The sequence below is a fragment of the Cotesia glomerata genome, linkage group LG6 (genome assembly GCF_020080835.1).
Source record: "Cotesia glomerata isolate CgM1 linkage group LG6, MPM_Cglom_v2.3, whole genome shotgun sequence".
Taxonomy (NCBI): domain Eukaryota; kingdom Metazoa; phylum Arthropoda; class Insecta; order Hymenoptera; family Braconidae; genus Cotesia; species Cotesia glomerata.
Genome location: NC_058163.1, coordinates 20,388,855 through 20,407,905, shown reverse-complemented (window position 1 = coordinate 20,407,905; position 19,051 = coordinate 20,388,855). Strand labels below are relative to the sequence as shown.

At 28.3% G+C, this 19,051-nt stretch overlaps 3 protein-coding genes across 4 annotated transcripts; 2 read left to right on the top strand and 1 right to left on the bottom strand.

Moving 5' to 3' along the window:
• Positions 1-766: 766 nt before the first annotated feature.
• On the top strand, positions 767-5,099 carry LOC123267450 (major facilitator superfamily domain-containing protein 6). Of its 2 annotated transcripts, none has more exons than XM_044732068.1 (10): positions 767-839; positions 1,099-1,189; positions 1,311-1,678; positions 1,757-1,903; positions 2,662-2,944; positions 3,022-3,215; positions 3,295-3,611; positions 4,088-4,263; positions 4,347-4,514; positions 4,574-5,099. In XM_044732068.1, the coding sequence occupies exons 2-10, from the start codon at positions 1,126-1,128 to the stop codon at positions 4,642-4,644; spliced, it is 1,788 nt and encodes a 595-aa protein (XP_044588003.1). In that variant the 5' UTR covers positions 767-839; positions 1,099-1,125; the 3' UTR covers positions 4,645-5,099. The 2 variants fall into 2 exon arrangements, with proteins under 2 accessions (XP_044588003.1, XP_044588004.1); XM_044732069.1 differs by lacking the exon at positions 767-839 and adding an exon at positions 934-1,030.
• Positions 5,100-5,426: 327 nt separating this feature from the next.
• Positions 5,427-10,530, bottom strand: LOC123267448 (hamartin). Its single transcript, XM_044732067.1, has 5 exons — positions 10,426-10,530; positions 9,738-10,020; positions 8,547-9,571; positions 8,186-8,488; positions 5,427-7,307 (listed from the first exon to the last, which is right to left on the bottom strand). Exons 2-5 carry the CDS (start codon positions 9,841-9,843, stop codon positions 5,628-5,630), a joined length of 3,114 nt encoding a protein of 1,037 aa, XP_044588002.1. The 5' UTR covers positions 9,844-10,020; positions 10,426-10,530; the 3' UTR covers positions 5,427-5,627.
• A 702-nt stretch (positions 10,531-11,232) lies between these two features.
• Positions 11,233-16,828, top strand: LOC123267451 (ATP-dependent DNA helicase II subunit 2-like). The gene is made up of 12 exons (XM_044732070.1): positions 11,233-11,373; positions 11,433-11,540; positions 11,631-11,851; positions 11,925-12,047; positions 12,659-12,737; positions 12,814-12,951; positions 13,027-13,341; positions 13,426-13,569; positions 13,718-13,863; positions 16,242-16,532; positions 16,598-16,661; positions 16,737-16,828. The coding sequence occupies exons 1-12, from the start codon at positions 11,353-11,355 to the stop codon at positions 16,746-16,748; spliced, it is 1,662 nt and encodes a 553-aa protein (XP_044588005.1). The 5' UTR covers positions 11,233-11,352; the 3' UTR covers positions 16,749-16,828.
• The last annotated feature ends 2,223 nt before the right edge of the window (positions 16,829-19,051 follow it).

Genomic DNA, 19,051 nt, shown 5'->3' with positions numbered 1-19,051 from the left:
GTAAATGTTTACATCTTTACACATCTTCTGACCCGTAATAATAGAAAATTAACTGATACAAGCGTAAATTAAGATATATGAATGTATAAAAAAAAATAGAATGTATACTAATGAAATGATAAATAAAAAGCTTGTTTGTTATAAAAATAATTACATTTTTATTAAGACCACCGGGGTTGAAGATTACTTTTATTTGGATAATAAAAAAATATGTTTAAATTAAAATGCTTAAATTTATTCAATTTTATTTTTTTCAGTAATAAGAATTAAAATTAATTTAGCAGATTTTTGATCATTTTAAGAATTTTTTAAATAAATAAATTAAGTCAAAATGAAATGAGTAAAAAAATTTACTTGTAGAAATTTTAATAAATTAAAAACGCAATTTTTTAAAAATAATTTTTTGGAACAAATTTGCATGCTAAATAAAATAAAAAAATTTTTAAGTGACAAATAACTTTAATATCATGTAATAAAAAATTTTTTAACACGCACGTGTTAATGTACATTAAAATTTAACTTCAATAATAAAAACCATAAAAAATTTTTAAATAAAATATATCAATAAATTTCACAGCAATCGAACTCACAAAATTCAAATAAGGCGCCATTTCTTCGTGACATTCCGCAACTCCGATTATTCTCAAGCTTCTCAAGTAAACTGTTTTAGTAGTTTTTATTAGCTTTGATTTTAGTTAGCTTTTAGCAGTTGATCAATAATATTAAACAGATATAACATATAACAATTTAAAAAATTAAAACATGATTATACTATTTATCAAAATTATTCTATAACGATAGCAATAAATAATTATCAATAACAATAACTTTATAGAACGGTACGTATTTTAATTGATAAGTATTTATGTTTTAAATAAACAATCAGTAAATAATGAATGTGAGTAAATATTACTGTAATTCATCAAGAGGCGTTTGTTGATAAAAAACAAACTTTATAATAATGATGACAGTACTCCAATATCGATAAAATTTATAAAAAAAGAAAATTGCCACACTTTTTAACTCAGAGGTTAAAGAAACAGCTTTTAAATATATCATGATACTCATTTGTTAATCTCATTATTTTTTTTTAAACAGGGTTGAAAACGTGCAATAAATTGAAACATGTTGGAGAAAATAAATAAGGAGCTAGTGCCGATAAAGGCACATTATTTTTTATATAATGCTGGTAAGTTATAAAAAATTGCTCTTTGGACTATACTTGGACTTAGTATTTTACAAGTATTTATGTTTTATCAATATATTAAATATTAATAATGTTAAAGAAAAAAATTTTTTTTTAATTATAGCAACAGGCCCAATAATACCATTTTTACCAGTTATTGCAAAACAACTAGGATTCTCTGGATTTTTAGTGGGTATAATTTATACGATTCTCCCAATATCAGGACTGTTGGCGAAACCGTTATTCTATAGCATAGCTGAAAAATTTAATCTGCATAAAATATTCTTTCTTACATTTCAAGCAATACTCGCTATCTCATTTTTTTCGATATACTTTATACCCAAAATAAATCACCAGTCAATAGGTAATGTCACATTGGCATGTCATGCAGAAACGTATCTTCATATATGTCCATATAACACGAGTGATAGATTTTCTGATGAAGCTCTGAGTCAAGCTTCTGTATCCAATACCACGCATTCTTCTTGCAAAGTACATTATCATTCAAAATTAATAATTAATATTTAACTGGTCTTACAAATTGATAATTAATGTTTGTTATTTGTTTAGCTGTCTTGTCAAGGTTCGTCGGAGGCGTTCAGCGAACTTTGCCATGGTTGGCAATTGAATCAATTTTGTGGGCTAGTCAATACGAACATTGAGCCAGATACCAAATTCGAGTTTACGGCTGGATTTAATATAGATGATAATCAAAATGTAATTAGTCGAAGTAATTGAAATTAATTTGGTAATTATTTACAAGTGGGGTCAACCCCATTTTGGGCCATAATTAGGTGAAAAATTAACATTTTAAAATTTTTTTTTTGACTCTGCTTGTTTTTACGGCGCATTTATGATAAAAAAATGTTGTGGAAGAAAAAAATAAAGATTTTTATAGCTTTTTTGCCTTCAAAAATTGGAAAAAATTTTGGCTTGTGTTTTTGGATAAAATTTCTATTTTATCTTTTTTTGATGTTTTTAATATATATATTTTTTTTGAAAAATACATTAAAAAAACGAACAATTAAAAAAAAAAAGTTGAATATCACAATTTTCAAAAAAATCTATAAATTTTTTTGAAAATTTGTTAAAATTGTAATAATCAACTTTTTGTTTTTTTAAATTGTTCATTTTTTATGTAAGGTAAAAGACCCAGTTATTGACACTTGCAATTTTATTTTAATTAAAAAAAAAACTAATCAACTCTAATAAATTAATAAATATAATTTTTTAATTATAAATTTTAAGATAGTTAATTTTTTGAGAACATTTTATTTTTTTAATTAGAGTAAAATTGCAAGTGTCAAACAACTAGGCCAGTGTCAATAACTGGGTCTTTTTCCTTATTTAAAAAAAATACATCAATAAAATCAAATAGAAACTTCGTTCAAAAAAATTAAAATTAAAATGGTTGACCCCACTTGTAAATATTTACCATTAATTCAATACTAAATTATTAATAATTTTTTTTTTAGATAATGTCTTGTTTGCATGTTAAAATAAAAAATGTAACATTTGATGACGATAAGCCTGTTCATCCATTCTGTGACGTGAAAGATAAACCAATGTACACTCAATGTGTGGCTAATTGTACAGATGTACCAGAAATGAAAAAGATATTTAATGAACTAGATGGTAAAGATACCCACCTGACCACGAACTATCAATTTCACTTATTTTTGTGGTCTTGTGTTGTCAGTTGGATTGGTATGGCTGTAGTTACTAGTATTGCTGATTCTATTTGTAATGATATTCTAGGTAAATACTTAAATTAAATCAATGATAAATTTTACAAAGACAATAAAAATTCTCCATTAATAATTATGTAAGTTTAGGCAACGAACGTATCAACGAATTTGGAAAACAAAAATTATGGGGATACATTGGATTTGGAATTTTTTGTATCAGTACTGGATACTTAGTTGATCTTTTCAGCAGAGGAATTCCCGATAAAGATTACTCATGTATATTTTATATCATGTTAGTAGGCATGATATTTGATATAATTGTATCAGGAACTTTAGATAAAGTATTTAACTATAATTATTTTACATAATATATTTTCAAATATTATTTTATTGTATATTTATTTTGTAAATTTATTTTAGAAATCTGTAGATCGTACTGACGACGATCCATCTGTTTTATGGGAATTGGGAGCAGTAGCGCGAGAAGGCCGAGTACTAGTATTTATTTTTTGGTGTGTCGGCGCTGGAATATGCACTGGAGTCGTTTGGAATTTTTTATTTTGGTATACGGAAGATATAGCGACAAATAAAGATTGGCTGAAAACACTTCAAGGTTTACTTGTTGGTGTCCAATATTTCTTGGGCGAGTTGCCGTTTAATTTTATTTCTGCGCGAGTACTTAAAAAACTTGGTCATATTAATGTAATGAGTTTAGTTTTGATTATTTATGCAGTAAGGTAAAATAACTTTTAAACTTTAATAATTTTAATAAATACTGGTGTTATAACTAAAATATTATATTTTTTTACAATATATTTTCTGTAGACTGGTTTTTATAATACTATAAATCTGAATTTTTTATTGGCTGTCCAGTCTATTGCACGAATTTTTTTAACTAATTATTTATCTAATCTAATTTATCTAATTTAACTAATTATTTATCTCGGATAGTTTAAGGGAAGAGCAGTTGGCGCGATACCAAAAGATCCAGGTTCGATTCCTGGTCTGGGTGGGCCGTCCGAATTATTTTTTCAGTCAAATTTACCTTTAATGACAAATTTATATACGAATTTTAAAATCGTTTATGCCTGTAGGGAATACAGGCGAACGATATTAAAAATTATTAGATAAATAATTAGTTAAAAAAATTCGTGCAATAGACTGGACAGCCAATAAAAAATTCAGATTTGTAGTATTATATTTTTTCTTTTAGGTTTATGGCATATAGTTTAATTACAAATCCGTGGATATATTTACTCGTGGAATTACTTCATGGACCAACTCTGGGTCTCTGTCGGCCAACAATGATTGCTTATGGAGATAAAATAGCTCCTTCTGGTACGAGAGCGACGATGCAGGGTCTCGTCGGAGCTATTTTTGAAGGAATTGGTCAGTATCTAATCATCATCATCATCAATCAGCAACTACATTAAGAAATTCATGTAAATAATTAATGTTTATTTGCAAAACAGGTGTATCTATAGGTAGTCTTATTTGTGGACGACTGATGGATGACTACGGTGGGATGCTGACATTCCGCATATTTTCCGTTGGTGCATTGTCTTGGTTAAGTATATACTGGATGTTACAGCTGTTATTGCGAAAAGCCAAGGCTTACCCACTTCACCAAGGCCACAGTCGTAAGTCTAAAAGTTGAATAAAATTTAGCTTGATAATTAATGAAAAACTTTGTTTGCAGATTTGGCAAGTTATGCAACGCCAAGCGATGCAATTCTTATGACAACGAGCCAAGAACTTCAAACTTATTAACAATAAGTCTGAATATTGATCAGATCACTATGGATCACATGTGATTGGTGCTTTCACAGATTTTTTAAAATGTTTAATACTTAAATTATAATTGTCTATACACTCATTTGTATCGTTTCTCAACCAATCTATATTTGTTAACCTCGGTGATTATTAATCTTTCGGATTAAAATAATGTATTTAAAATTTTATAATTGTTTTTATATGCGTATAACGCTATTTAATAATAAACTTTGATATTATAATATTGTAGATTACTCCGAAAGGTTAATAAGATTGTGATTATGTGATATTTCATGTTTTATTATTCAGTACCTCAGTATTATTTACGAAAGAACAAATCACTACAATATTAAACATTAATTAAGTACTTTTAATAGCTTTTAATCATGAATTTGTACTATTTTATAAATCTATAAATTCAATAATAATTAACAAGGTCAGGATTAAGTAAATCTTAATTAACGTAATTGTTTTGTTAATTTTCTTTTTTAAATAATTTTATTAACAGTGAAATTACGAAGAAGCTTTATTAGCCAATTTAAAATAGCGACACAAGTCACGTCAATTTAAAATGTTTACAATTCTTCACATTATTATTTCATAAAAGTTTTATAATTAGTTAATTTATTTATTTTTATTTTATTATTATTTTTTCAATATATAGATGTATATGTGTATACATATACGTAAATATATATGCTATTAAAAAAAATGTTTTGTTATATTGTAAGGCTGTCTCAGGACGTTCATTATCAAATTTAATCAATTAAATGTTTGTCTATTTATTATTTGTTATCATTCTCTTTTTGTAGCGTTGACGCTAATTGCAAGAGGCCTTAATTATTTCAGTTTGTTTTTTTTTTTCATCTTCGTAATAATAGTTATCATTAATTATTGTTATAATTATTAAAATTAATATTATTTATTATCCTTATATTATTTTGTGTTGCGTTAGATGTATAAATGATGGCATCAAAGTCTCACTTTCGTCGTTGGCTTGTTGTACGTACAGGTGTCGTAGCTTGACTCGAAGATTGAGGTACAGGTTCAACGATAGCCTGAAGATTTGCTATTTCACCTGCAGAATCACAGCAGTCGCTCATGATACCAGTGCTCGTGTGAAAGGCAATGCTACCTTCACTCGAGGACGCAAGACTACCAGAAAGCGGTGGCGATGCCGAGTAAGCTATATTATTCGAATTCGAAGATCCTGCAGCAGTGACTGCATTAATCCCTCCACAATTAGCAACTTCCACATTACGATGTAACTCAAGAATCCGACTCTCCAGTGACAAATTAATGTTCACTTGCGCCTCGTACTTAGATTCAACAGCGCGCAACTCAGCCTCATGTCGCTCTTTAGTTTCTTGTAAAATACGTTGTTGATCTATCAGCTGAGCCTCAATATGAGTTTCGCGATGTTCCAGTTCAACAAGTCGTGTTCTCAGAGCATCAATTGTCGATGTGCGTGAGTCCAATTGCCGTTTCAACGTCGCCAATTCTTCCTCGTAAGAACGATGCATTTGAGCTGCCTCTTGTCTCAGAATTGGCACTGGTCCCGAAGAACGTTCGTGATATTTAGCCTGTGCCTCACCAAGTAATAAAAATTTTTTCTGTACATTATCAAGAATCCTTTTAAGCTCATCGCTGCGACTGGCAGCTTTCAGCGCGTCTTTAAGTTGATGAGCCGCGTCGAAAAATGCCGCTTCGGCCACACGAGTTTGTTCTTCACACTCTGCAACTTTCGTCTTTTCTTTTTTCATTTCTAATTCTAGAACTTCGAGGTTCTCCGTCAGCTTACGATTACGATTGTATTCTTCTAGGCACTTTGACTGCCAGTTGTCAACGGCTTTCTTATAATCTGTCTCGGTAATACGGCTCTCACGTTTACTTCGTTCTATCTCATTTTTCAAACCCTCTACTTCACTTTCCATTATACGCAATCGATCAGCTAACTCAGTTTTTTGTTCTTGAAGTGTACGCGAGTCTCTTAATTTTCCTAGCAGTCTGCGGTTACGTTCAGCATGAACTTCTCTACGCTGTCGTTCGAACAGTAGCTGCATTTGCATCAATTGCAGTTGCTGATTAACTGACTCAATGTCAATAAAACTATCCTCGTTCGTATTATCACTGTTATCATCATCTAGGCCTTTCTTTTTATTAAAAGATCTCACTTTCTTATCTTTAATCGACAACACGCTGGCGCAATTTTCGATATAACGATCTAACATCAACGTAGGCGATAATCTTGAATCAGGATTGTTATAGTTGCTGTTGTTGTTATTGTTATTATTATTATTATTATTATTATTATTATTATTATTACTGTTGCTGTTACGACTTGTTTGCTGGTCATTACCACGTTGATCTACGATCCCATTCAGCAAACGCTCGTAAGGGAACAAATCATCTGTCTGGATACTCCTTTCATGCTTAATTTGGTCTTTTATATCAGAACATGATTTTGATCGACGTATTTTTACATTTGGATATGTTTTAGGACAAGTTACTGGCGCTGTAGACTGGCAAGGTGAATCAAATTTACATAAATTGAATTTTTTTATTAAGTTTTTACTAACAAATCGCAAACAATCGTCGCGGTTTCTGTAAGATTCAACATGATGTACTTGAGAATTTTGGCAATTTACTATTTCTACAACCTGAAAATTAAATCAATTATAAATTAAAAAAACAATTACTACGATTTTTACAAAAATAATTGGTAAATATTTAAAAATGGGATCAACCCATACTGGACCATGTTAATATTTTTTTATTTTTTTCTAATTAAATTGATCAATTTTTTTTTTTAAATTGTTCGTTTATTTTTTATGTGATTTTCAAAAAGAAATATATCAAAAACACCAAAAAAAGATAAAAAATAAATTTTATCTAAAATTTTCATTTTCAAAAAAGTGGCGACTGATTGAACATTTTCTCATTATTTTTACTGTTTTTTTGTTATTTTAACCCGGCTAAAAAGATTTTTAAAATCAAAATTTTTGAAACTCCGTATGTGAATTGATAACTACATCCTTACTGATTAAAAAGCAATTTGGGTTTTTATTTTCAGATGATCTGTTTTTGAGTTATCGATGCGACTATGGAGGGCGAAATTTTTTTTAGTGCTCTACGAGATTGTAAATAACTTTGTAATAATTAAATATTTTTTAATAAAAATTTAACGTGATAATCTCTAATGTACCCTTAATAAAATAAAAAAAATTCGATCCCCAAATTCCTTTATTTTCCCTGTCAAAAAAATTCCCGAAAATCACTTTTTTTTTTTCGACCGTCACAGTAGTGTCCCCCCTTACAGGCAAAAAAGCTATCGAAATTTTTATTTTTTCCTTTCATGACATTTTATATTATAAATGCGCCGTAATAACAAGCAGAATCAAAAAAATTTGAAAATATTAATTTTTCACTTAGTTATGGCCCAAAAAGGGTTTGACCCCACTTGTAAATAGTTACCAAATAATTGAATGCCTTTTCAAAATTAAAAAAAAAAAAATGAAATGATAAAAAAAATACTCACCTCTTGATCTTCTTTCCACGAGTCATTTCTACCATTTTGACTTGAACTAGTCTCCAATATTTTTTTCACACCTTCAATATTAATCTGCTGTACAGTGCTGTTCCTATCAGCAAGTAACTTGCTAATTTTTTGCGAAACAATTCCTTCTTTTTCCATCACAGGTATAAATGATAAAGCATTGATATTGCTGATAGGCGTAGCGGGACGTGAACTACCGGTCAAAGAGCCATTGCCAAAAGCACTGAGAGCTCTTACAGCAGCAGACCCTACGGAAGTTGATCTCGTAGATGTTTGTCGGATATCCTGTAACCATAAATTTAGTTAAAACAAATATGTAAATAAATAAAAATAAAAAAAATACCTTAACAGGTGTTGTTTCAGGCGTAGCTTCAATAGCAGCTTCTGGTGGAGACGAGTTACTTCTGCTAGTACTATTGTTAGGCGTTGAAGGAGCAGAAAGTGATTCATAAGTCATAGTTTGTATAGACTTAGGACTATTGGGTGGTATCTTCATACTCGGTGACCATAACATGTCTTCATCTAAATCATTATTCATTTTCGTGCCTTGTGGATCTCCAACAATATTTATTGGCGTCAAAGGACACTGCTGATCTGGTAATGGAGTAGCGCGCAAGTTATTAGGCGCATAAATTTCTTCTCTTCTGTCAAAAGCAAAGTGCCCACACTCTGCCACGACATCATGGTGCTCCATTTGCTTCCAACGAGCTGGACTGGTTTCTGTATCTCTTGAGGCTGTTATCAACAGCGGATGCATCCTCACCGAGTCCAACATTGGCTTTATCGTGTGCTTAAATGTTGCGAGATACTCATGATCACGTTGCGCGTGATGTGTCCGCAAGTATGATATTAAATTACACGGATACATAGCATACAAACGATGAAAGAAATTGTAAAGACCTACATGAAGATGCAGCAGATAAAATGAGACCTTATCTGATAAATTATTTTGAGAGTTGGAATGAGTGTAATAGTACGAAGCTAGGCGATTGAATACATCAAAAATCTCGTTGAGATATGGCCCCAAAGCTGCTGGTAACATCGGTAGTAAAGTCACCAATAAAAGTAAGGCGCTTACTATTAACAGTGCATCCACTTCGTTTTTCAACAACTTCAGCAGTTCTCGAAATAACGAATGATTTGTCAATTTGTACAACCATGTTGGCTGTCTTCGTGCAATGTGTCCCAATACTAACAACGCTTGAACCCGCTGACTGGGGCGAACTGGTTTTGCCAGTGTATCTGTTAAACGATCTAGCAAATGTTTGTCATGCGGTTCACGTACTCCAGCAAGAACTTCGATTGCTCGCAATGAATTTGTGAAGAAGAAATAATCAAGCAATCCATTTACAAGGCAATTGTCTTTGTCTGTAATAGTTTTATTTATTATTAAATATTATTCATTAATTATCATGTAAAAGTAATAAGTTACGTTCAAATAATAAATCTAATTTTAAATAAATAAAGAAAAAATTTGTAATTTTATCATGTTACTTATTTGGAAGTTCAGCTGTAAAAAATAATTAATACTCACTTGACAAAAAATGATCATGGAAGATTTTTTTAATTTTTTCAACCTCACTTAATTTATTAGACTCCAACAAATCAAACAATTTATCAACTTCACTGTTGCTACCCATACCGATCACTTGCAAGTTTATTTCTTTTTTAAAAAACTTATCTTGGTTTGTTTTTAATAAGATCTTTGGCTCACAGAAAAAATGAATAATTTTTTGGTGATTTACTGGTGACTTGTCTGGTAGCCATTTGTTAATTATCGCTTAACTTTGGCTACCTAAAAGTTTATAATTTATGACCTGTAACAATAAATAAGTAATTATTGAAAGAACAATACTGTCATTTAAATAAATAAATAAAATTAAAAAAAAAATAACAACACCTGGTATTAAATGTCACATAAAAAAAAAAATAAAGGCTCCAAATAAATATAAAATGTCATTGGTAAATATATAAATACGTGACGTATTGATAATTAATACTGTAACATTGTCAATGAAAAATTGGAGTAGCTATATAATAAATAAATTGTCGGCTACATAATACTGCGGTATGTTATCGTTAAGAGACAAGACCCTCGTTAAAAATATTTTGGTCGTAATATTATTTACAATACTAATTTAGTTTGTTCTTTATTTAATGACACTGGTAATTGTTGGTGATTTTAAATCTAATAATGGATTGTGATAAATGTTGGGGCTTACCTGAATGATCATTGAGTGTTTCAGCAAAAGACCTCCTCATCGAGGTACTTGTTAGTTGCTGAATGATGGCTGGGGCTGATCTGGGCTGATCACTGATGGTTGCTAACTCCTGCTATCCTAACTCTCATCGGTGTTCCACGAATGCCGCTAGGTGGCTACCACCCATTTTCATTACTTTATTTAGTTGTTCATTTAAAAGTTATTCATCTCACATAAATATTTTCGATTAAATATAATTGTAATCATTATCAATTAAATGTTATTATACATTCTTTTAATTTTTTTATGAAAAATAAAAAAGTTCTTCATTTTATGATACTGAAGTTAGCTGTCAGCTGTCAATTTCAAAAATTTTTATAACAAATTAATTATATTAAAAAAATGCTTCTAAAAATTTTCACTTGTATTTTTATTAATTTTCACATGTGGAATTTTTTATAATTTAATTGTTGCCAAATAATTTTATATTCTCGCATGTGGTTTTGTTAATAGGATTTTTAAAAATGTACGTTCCAAAATCTCACCGGATTTTGCTGCAATGGGTAGTGGAACTAACAATGTTGATACTCAAGCGTTTCTAAATTAATTGTTGCTTCACGAATGGTTTTTAAAAAAAATTTTTTTTTATCATAATTTGCAACTATATCACCTTTCTACATATGTAATATATGTACATATATATATTTTTATTTTTTTACTCTCATTGTTCATACTGTCACTATTTCTACTTACTCCATTATTGATAATGTAGAAATTCTTTCCCAGTCTTCACATATTTATTATTATTATTATTATTATTATCATCTTTGTCACACTTTGTTATGCTTTGTTATTTGTTATGAAAACTTGTTGAAACGTGTTTAATAAGTATCTCTCTTACCGGATAATTAAAAAATACATAATATAAAAAATATTTACTGTATCAAAATGCCACGAAAAGGTCTAAAAGTAAGTATTGACCAATTTGACACTTAAAATAATGTTAATTTTTTTTATTTACTTTATAGGAAACCGTGGTTTTTGTAACCAATGTGGGTGTCAATGTTGACGGCGAACATGATATGAATTTTTTAGAAAATGCTAAGATTGCCATGGAACGTATTATTGAAAAAAAAGTTTGTTTTACTTAATTGTTCATTGATTTATACCGAAATTTTATTTTTTTTTATATTTAATTATCAATTGTATTCGGTTGACTATTTTAGATTTTTGTAAGACCCAAGGACGAAGTCGGCGTAATACTAATGGGTGTTGAAGATGGTAATAATTCATTAGAATTGAATCTTATTGATAACTATATTAATGTCCAAATGCCGTCATTTGATATGATTGAAAAAATACGTGAGATTAAGCCTCAAGATATAGAATTTAAAAATTGGATTTCTGGATTGCAAGCTGCTCTCAAAATGATTTCAGACCAAGTTGAGTTAGTAATTTAATAATTTTATCTTCTAATTACTTGGTAATGAATATCTAAATAAATAAATTGATTATTGCAGAGGCTTGAATCGTATTACGATTATTTTAATAACAGATTGTTATCCAACAAATCCGTTTGGTAATTCTGCTAAAGACAGTCTAATACAAGACATAACAAAAAAAGAAATTAACTTTTTGTGGCTGTAAGTATTTAATTTCTATGTATTAGTATAAGTTGTGAATGACAGATTGATGAATACTAGCAACCTTGCAGTCACTATGTTACTGCCGTGACTTGTGAACTATAAATAAATGAAATTTTGCTTAGTTAATGACTTTTGTTAAATTGCACTGTACTTTCTTAAATATTGACATTTTTAAAGATATAAGCTTATCCCGATGTTACACTCATCAAGAGCTTTCATTTGAGTACCCACATGCATTTTGATAAATTTTCATATATACATATATACAATATATATAAATATATGAAAAATTGATGTGGGTACTCAAATGAAAGGTTTTGATGAGTGTAACATCGGTATGAGCTTATATATTTAAAAATGTCAATAGTTTATATGATACAAGGTCATTTTTTAATTATGTATCTAGAGATAGAACATTTTCGGATGCAGCCTAAATATTTATCATAATAAATTGACTATCGGTGAGAATGATATGAAACCTTGAAAAGGCACAGTTCCAGGTCAAGACCTTTCTAATGATACCATAAAAACCCATTTCATTATATAAATTCACTGGCCACAAAATTTTTCTTATTCTCCTAATAATATAGATTAATTTTTTTTTACAGCGGAAGCAAAGATTTAAAAAATTTAGAAGACGAGAAATTGAATGTAAATGAGCGTATGCTTTTTGACTTAACTCAAAAGGTATAATTAGTTTTCGAAAATTCAAAAACAAAAATTTATTACTGGATAATTGGATAATTGTAAATGTTATTAACAGGTTGAAGGAGAATATATGTCCTTATCTTTTGTATTACCAAAGTTAGAATTTTATGGCGCCCATAAAACATCTCCGACGGCTTGGAAATGTAATTTGGAGATCGGAACTCTAAAAATTCCTGTTGCGATATACATTTCAGTGAGTCAATCATTTATTTTTTTGTTATACAATTTTCTATTGTTGTGTAATCGTTAATGATGTTTTTTTAATTAGATTACTGAGGTACAGCCGCTGAACAAGTGGCATGATATTTCAACCTCCTTTGATCCCAATAGTGCAGAAGAGTTGCACTCAGTGAGTAAAAAACGGGTCTTGGCTGATCGCTATCGAGAAGAATACAAACTTGAAGATACTGTTCAAGGCTATATGTACGGAAGAAAATTCATTCCACTTACTGAAGAAGATTCGGCTGTTTTAAAATTACCTTCTGAAGAAAAGTCATTCAAACTTTATGGATTTTCTCCAGAAAAATTCGTGAAGCTTGATTATCGTCACGGAAAAAAAACTCATGTTATTTTACCATTAGAAGTAAGTTTATTTTACATATTATTCATAATCATGATAATAACTCATCATAATTTAATAACAATTTATTAATTTAAACAATTTAAGGGAGCAGAAGAAGAATTTTTCTGTCTAGTAAAAGCGATGGCTGACTTGCAACGAGTAGCTCTTGTCCGTAAAATTTACAATAGAAACTGTAGCCCTTCAATGCACATTCTGTATCCACAAATTGGTAATGGTGATAAACCATGGGTATGTTAGAATTATAATTATAAAGAGAAAATTATTCTTTCAATTCTTTTAAAGTTTTTAATTATTGAAAATGGCATGTCACTGAACATATGAAGAACGCGAAATAATAATTTGTCAATTATTATTAAAAATAATTATTCAATTGCAGTGCTTTTTCATGTATGAATTAATCTATTCGGAAGAACGTCTTATAATAACACCACGTTCCTACGACAATGTGCTCAAAAACATACGGCAAGAACAATTAGATTGTGTTGATAAGCTAATAAATTTAATGACGCTTGGACAGTCTACGTAAGTAATTGATATTTATATTATACTAGCTGTTACACGCCCGCTTTGCTAGGAATTTTATAGAATTGTATTTTTAGATCTAAACTTGAAATTTAATTGGAGTATTACTTTGACTTGCACAAATTCCGAATTCCATCGAATTGGCCTGTTCCTTTTATCCATGTAATTATTCTAGCTAATATTCATTGTAACTTTCAATGCGCAATCACTATAACGTTCGCGTGGCTTTTTTCCAAAAATGAATAATAATTGACACGAAGAAAAAAATTTGAAATGAGTATTAAAACGTCTTTCCAAACTCGAAGCCGCAAAACAAATTAAATAATTGCTGATTATCATTTTATCTCTATTATAACTTTACTTATCATCGTAAACTCAGTAATTTTCTCCCATTATTATTATCTACACTATTACAAACTCATTAGTTCTCTCTTGTACATATATCTATTTCAATTTCACTGTATAAAGCCGATTGGCGTTAATTCAATAAAATAAAATAAAAAGTTTTAGTCAAAGTAATTGTAGGTTTAATAAGTAAAGTTGAAATATGCCTAGCTTAAAGTGCGAAGAATTTTGCTGTTAATTAAAATTTCCTCCGTGATATAAGTTTTTCATAGAAAATTAATTGTACATGTTTTTTACGAATTCTATTAAAATAAGTAGCCAAATTTCTTTTTTACATCTCAAGTATTTAGAAAATGCATTCATTTTAATCTGTTACATTCTCGTTATATTATATATAGGAATTTTATTTGTATGACTTTCGTCTTTTACAAGATATTTATATCATGTTATTGCTTTTTTAAGTTGCTTCATCAGTACTTATGATAATATAAGCATCGGTTCATTTACGTGATATATCAGCGTTTGATTGAAGTGATACAATTAAAAAAAAAAAATTATCTTTATAAGTACGACGTAGACTTATATTGTCACCTCATTAAATAATTATGTTTTTCAAACGTGATATTTTAGAATTATAACAATATAATTTATCTATGATAAAATCGGTTACATATCATTCATAATAATATTTATTATTACTCTACTTATATTATTGCTTAGTATTTTGTCATTCTTAATTATAATCTTAATTAAAACTTCTTGATAAATATAATTTCTCCTAACGTTCTAAGAAATCTTAGACAAATTAATTCCACAAACTCAATAGTAAATTATTTTAATTGATAAAACATTATATTAGAAGACATAAAATTTATCCTTCAAATGTGCGTTGCATACCTTTGAGTAATTATGTGTTTTAGAAGAATTAGTTTAAATTTATCTGAACATGATATATACAGACCCCCAGTAAACATCCAACCTCCAAATGTCCAACCAGAAAATCGGACTATTTCAAATGAAGCTATGATTCATAACTCATTCATTTATAAAAAAATATTCATTATTTCAACGTTAGTGATAATAGCTATCGCAATATTAATGACGTTAGCATACGGTCTTACATCTATGTATTTTTCTGCCACTGCTATTACTGTGCGTTCACTTGCCATAAGTCTGGTACTATCATTAACGTTTTTTGCTATTAACAGACTTTTCATGAAATAAATGATTTAATAACACAAAAATTAATTCACTCTATCGCCACTATACAAGAAAATAATTTATATTACACTATTAAAAATTGTTACAAGTTGCAATATTTTTTTTCTGATTTTTATTTTTTAATTAATACTTTTATTAGACAAGAGAATATTTTGTCAATTAGTGTAATTTAATTTGATTATCTTCTAATACAATAATAAGTGATATATTAAAATTATTTTATATATTATAAATAGCTAAAAGGTACCACAAAATAATTATAACAGGATGAATTCCGAAAAAACACTTGGTTTTAAAAGCTATGCCAGTAACTACAAGCTAAGTTATAAAATTTATGAAAACAAAATAATTTCTAATAAAATTTTCACAACACTAGTAATAATATTATTATTGTCATTGTATACGTCATTAATTATAATTATTTTGTCATTATTTGAGCACGATTACGTTACGGCTATTTATCTCATTTTTATCAGCATTATTTTATATCTCGTTAAAAAATACATTGAAATAAATTTCACGTCTAAGCTTGAACAATAATTATAAATTATATGATATATATATATTAAAAATTTTTATATAAATTCCTTTTCTCATACTAAATAAAATACTATTATTGATAAAAATTTTCTAAAAAAAACTAGAAAAATAATTAAATTCTGAATTTTGCATAACTTTTGAAAAGGACTTTTATAATTAAAGAAAGCTTCCTACTAAATTTCATTAAATTTAAAAACAGTCGATATAACGATTGGTCGATTTGACATGGAATGACTATTATTATTATAATAATAAATTATTTTTGTTAACAGTATTCCTGAAGATGAAAACAAGACCTATGAAACTTGTTCCGTAGAATCTCCAGACTTACAACACATATGGAATACACTATCATTAAGAGCATTTGATCCAGAAGCACCAATACCGGAACCCAAATTGTCTGTATTAAAGCCTATCCAACCACCGGAATGGAAGAATCCAACTGAATTAGCAAACTGTATCACTGATATTATCAGCGCTTATGAAATAAAAGACGAACCAAAAAAGACATTTGAACCTGTTGACATCATCGATGTCTCTCAACTGACGCAGCCACAAACTATGTACGTTTTTTTAATCTTTCGAATCTTTTAATAACTTGAAAATTTAATTTTATCGTTATTTTCAGTAAAAAGAATACTGAGCCTGGAGATTTTCTTCCACGTCCGATGGATGTTGATTTAGACGCACTGGTGTGTATAATTAATTTTATAATTCAACTATTTATTTAGTAAAAATAAATTTAATTTAATTATTTTTTATTGTAGTTCACTGATTAAGCAGTACCTGGTCAATTTATAAGCACAGTTGTTAACTTTTCATATATTTTTAATAAAAAAAAATATTTTTCTAACTTAAAGTTGAGTAAGTGTAAGTAATTTATATTTTTAAATAAACAATAATTGATAATAAATCATTAAAAATGAACAACATGTTTCAATTTCTTAATTAAAGAACCTAAAAATTTCCAACGCAAGTACTGAACAATACAAATCTAATTAATGGTGAAAGAAATTTAACTAAGCTACTGGTAAAGTATACTTTTTTTTTCTTGATGATAATGATAATATCACTATTATATATCCTAATTGTATCATCGATAGACATTTTGAGATATATTCTTATTTAAATATTTGATGAGTAATTAAACTTTGAATCTAGCAGAATTCATAAGAGCGTGTTATGTTAATCTAATTAGATAAATATTCATATTAATTTACCACTTAAATTAATATTTTTTTTCTTCTAAATGTTTAAAAAATATATAATTATATATTTATAATTACAGTATACATTGTTTGAGTACTTTTTAAATAAATTTTCAAAATAATTAATCACAAATAATTACAATTACAAATAATTTAATGGACAAATGTGACGGAACAAATTTATAGAACCAACAAACTATTCAAAACTCCTCCAAAAACTTAACATAAAAAATTGACTATCACTAAAGAATATATAAAACAGTGAAAAAGCACAAATTCTTATCTGATATCAAATTTAATTATAAAAATTCCTTTCAAAATTATAACATGCTTGGCACAAAATTTTCCTAACTTTTTCCTTTCAAAATTTTTAAATGCTATAATTTCTAAACTATTTGACCGATTAAGCTCATATTTGAACTTGACCTTCCTAATATTCGATAGAATAAGTATGTTGAGTTTCATTGAGATCCCTTAAGAATTGTTGACGCTATCGTTGACGCTATATATATATATATATATATATATATATATATATATATATATATATATATATATATATATATATATATAAACTTTTGAACCACATGTATTTTCTGACTCAGTTCGTCGAGTTAGGTCGAAATATAGCAAAATTTATGAAAAGTTACGTCATGAGGACAAATACAATAGTTAGATTTTTATGAAATCTACTGAAAAGTTATTTTATCATATAAATACGTCGGAGACAAAATTTTCTTTAGCCTCTTCTAATTATATATAGATGATTGATAATGAATCATCAAAAATAAATAAAATTTTTATCAATATCTTGATTTAAATGCCTCACGATTATTTATTTTAACACTATTTATAAGTTTCATCAAGTATCGAAACAATTTACTTAGCCTGACAAGAGTCGATTGTAATATTGCTTTGAGTATTCTAAGAGAATCAATGATCATCTCATTTTATTACAAATACATCTAATTTAAATTTGATTCTTTTATTTAGAAAGAACGTTAAAATCTAAATTTTATTGCTCTTGAAATTTATTATTGTTTTGTACTTTCTTTAGTACTATAGAAACACTTGCTTATTTTGAGTTTTTCATTACTTTGTAAAAAATTGAACACGAATATCAATATGAGTTCAGACCAAAAAAAATTGATAAAATCGCCAGAAAGACCATCGCAACCGCCACCTCCTCCACCAACGTTAAATCCGAAACCTCCAACGTCTCTTCCATCAAAGCCGGATCCGCAATTACAACTTAAATCTTTACCGCAGGAAGAATTCAGCGCGCCAAATCTATATGTAGGTCATAGAAGTAAAAAGTCATCTGTTAACGTAATATGTACTCTATTATGTATTTTATCGATAGTTTCAATAGCAGTAACTTTCTATCTAAAGTCTCAATGGTCTAATTATACGTGGCTTGCAGCAATCGCGAGCGTGGCTTTCAGTTTATTGGGAGGTTGTCTTTTCATGTACAAGCTACTAAGTTCTGATGATCCCAATCCATATAATAATTACAATTATGAGCATTAAATATACCAAAATTTATGACTATACAATTGTAATCCCTGATTAAAATTATTGATTGAATAAAATTGAATTGGATATGATTTCAATTATTTTCAACAAGTTGTATTTCACGATTGATTCAGCTCAGGAAAAAATGAATTTTTCCGAATAGATAAATAGTTTAAAGATTTTAAACCTTTTTAAGTATAAAAAAAAATTAAGAAAAATTAAAATATTTAATTGTGTTCAATGGATTTGAATAGATAAATAGTTCATGAATTTGGATATAATGCGGAGTTAAAAAAAAATAGAGAAAAATAAATGATTTTAAATTGTTCTCAATTGTTATCAATGAATAAATAAGCCTT

Excerpts from the sequence above, each read along its gene's own strand:
- LOC123267450 (XM_044732068.1), top strand. The coding sequence starts at position 1,126 with ATGTTGGAGAAAATAAATAAGGAGCTAGTGCCGATAAAGGCACATTAT. Across the intron at positions 2,945-3,021 it reads TATTTGTAATGATATTCTAG|GCAACGAACGTATCAACGAA; the intron begins GTAAATACTTAA and ends ATGTAAGTTTAG. Across the intron at positions 4,264-4,346 it reads AGCTATTTTTGAAGGAATTG|GTGTATCTATAGGTAGTCTT; the intron begins GTCAGTATCTAA and ends TTTGCAAAACAG.
- LOC123267448 (XM_044732067.1), bottom strand. The coding sequence starts at position 9,843 with ATGGGTAGCAACAGTGAAGTTGATAAATTGTTTGATTTGTTGGAGTCT. Across the intron at positions 8,489-8,546 it reads CTGAAACAACACCTGTTAAG|GATATCCGACAAACATCTAC; the intron begins GTATTTTTTTTA and ends TTATGGTTACAG. Across the intron at positions 7,308-8,185 it reads CGTGGAAAGAAGATCAAGAG|GTTGTAGAAATAGTAAATTG; the intron begins GTGAGTATTTTT and ends TTTAATTTTCAG.
- LOC123267451 (XM_044732070.1), top strand. The coding sequence starts at position 11,353 with ATGCCACGAAAAGGTCTAAAA. Across the intron at positions 12,738-12,813 it reads TTTTTGACTTAACTCAAAAG|GTTGAAGGAGAATATATGTC; the intron begins GTATAATTAGTT and ends TGTTATTAACAG. Across the intron at positions 12,952-13,026 it reads CTGTTGCGATATACATTTCA|ATTACTGAGGTACAGCCGCT; the intron begins GTGAGTCAATCA and ends TTTTTTAATTAG.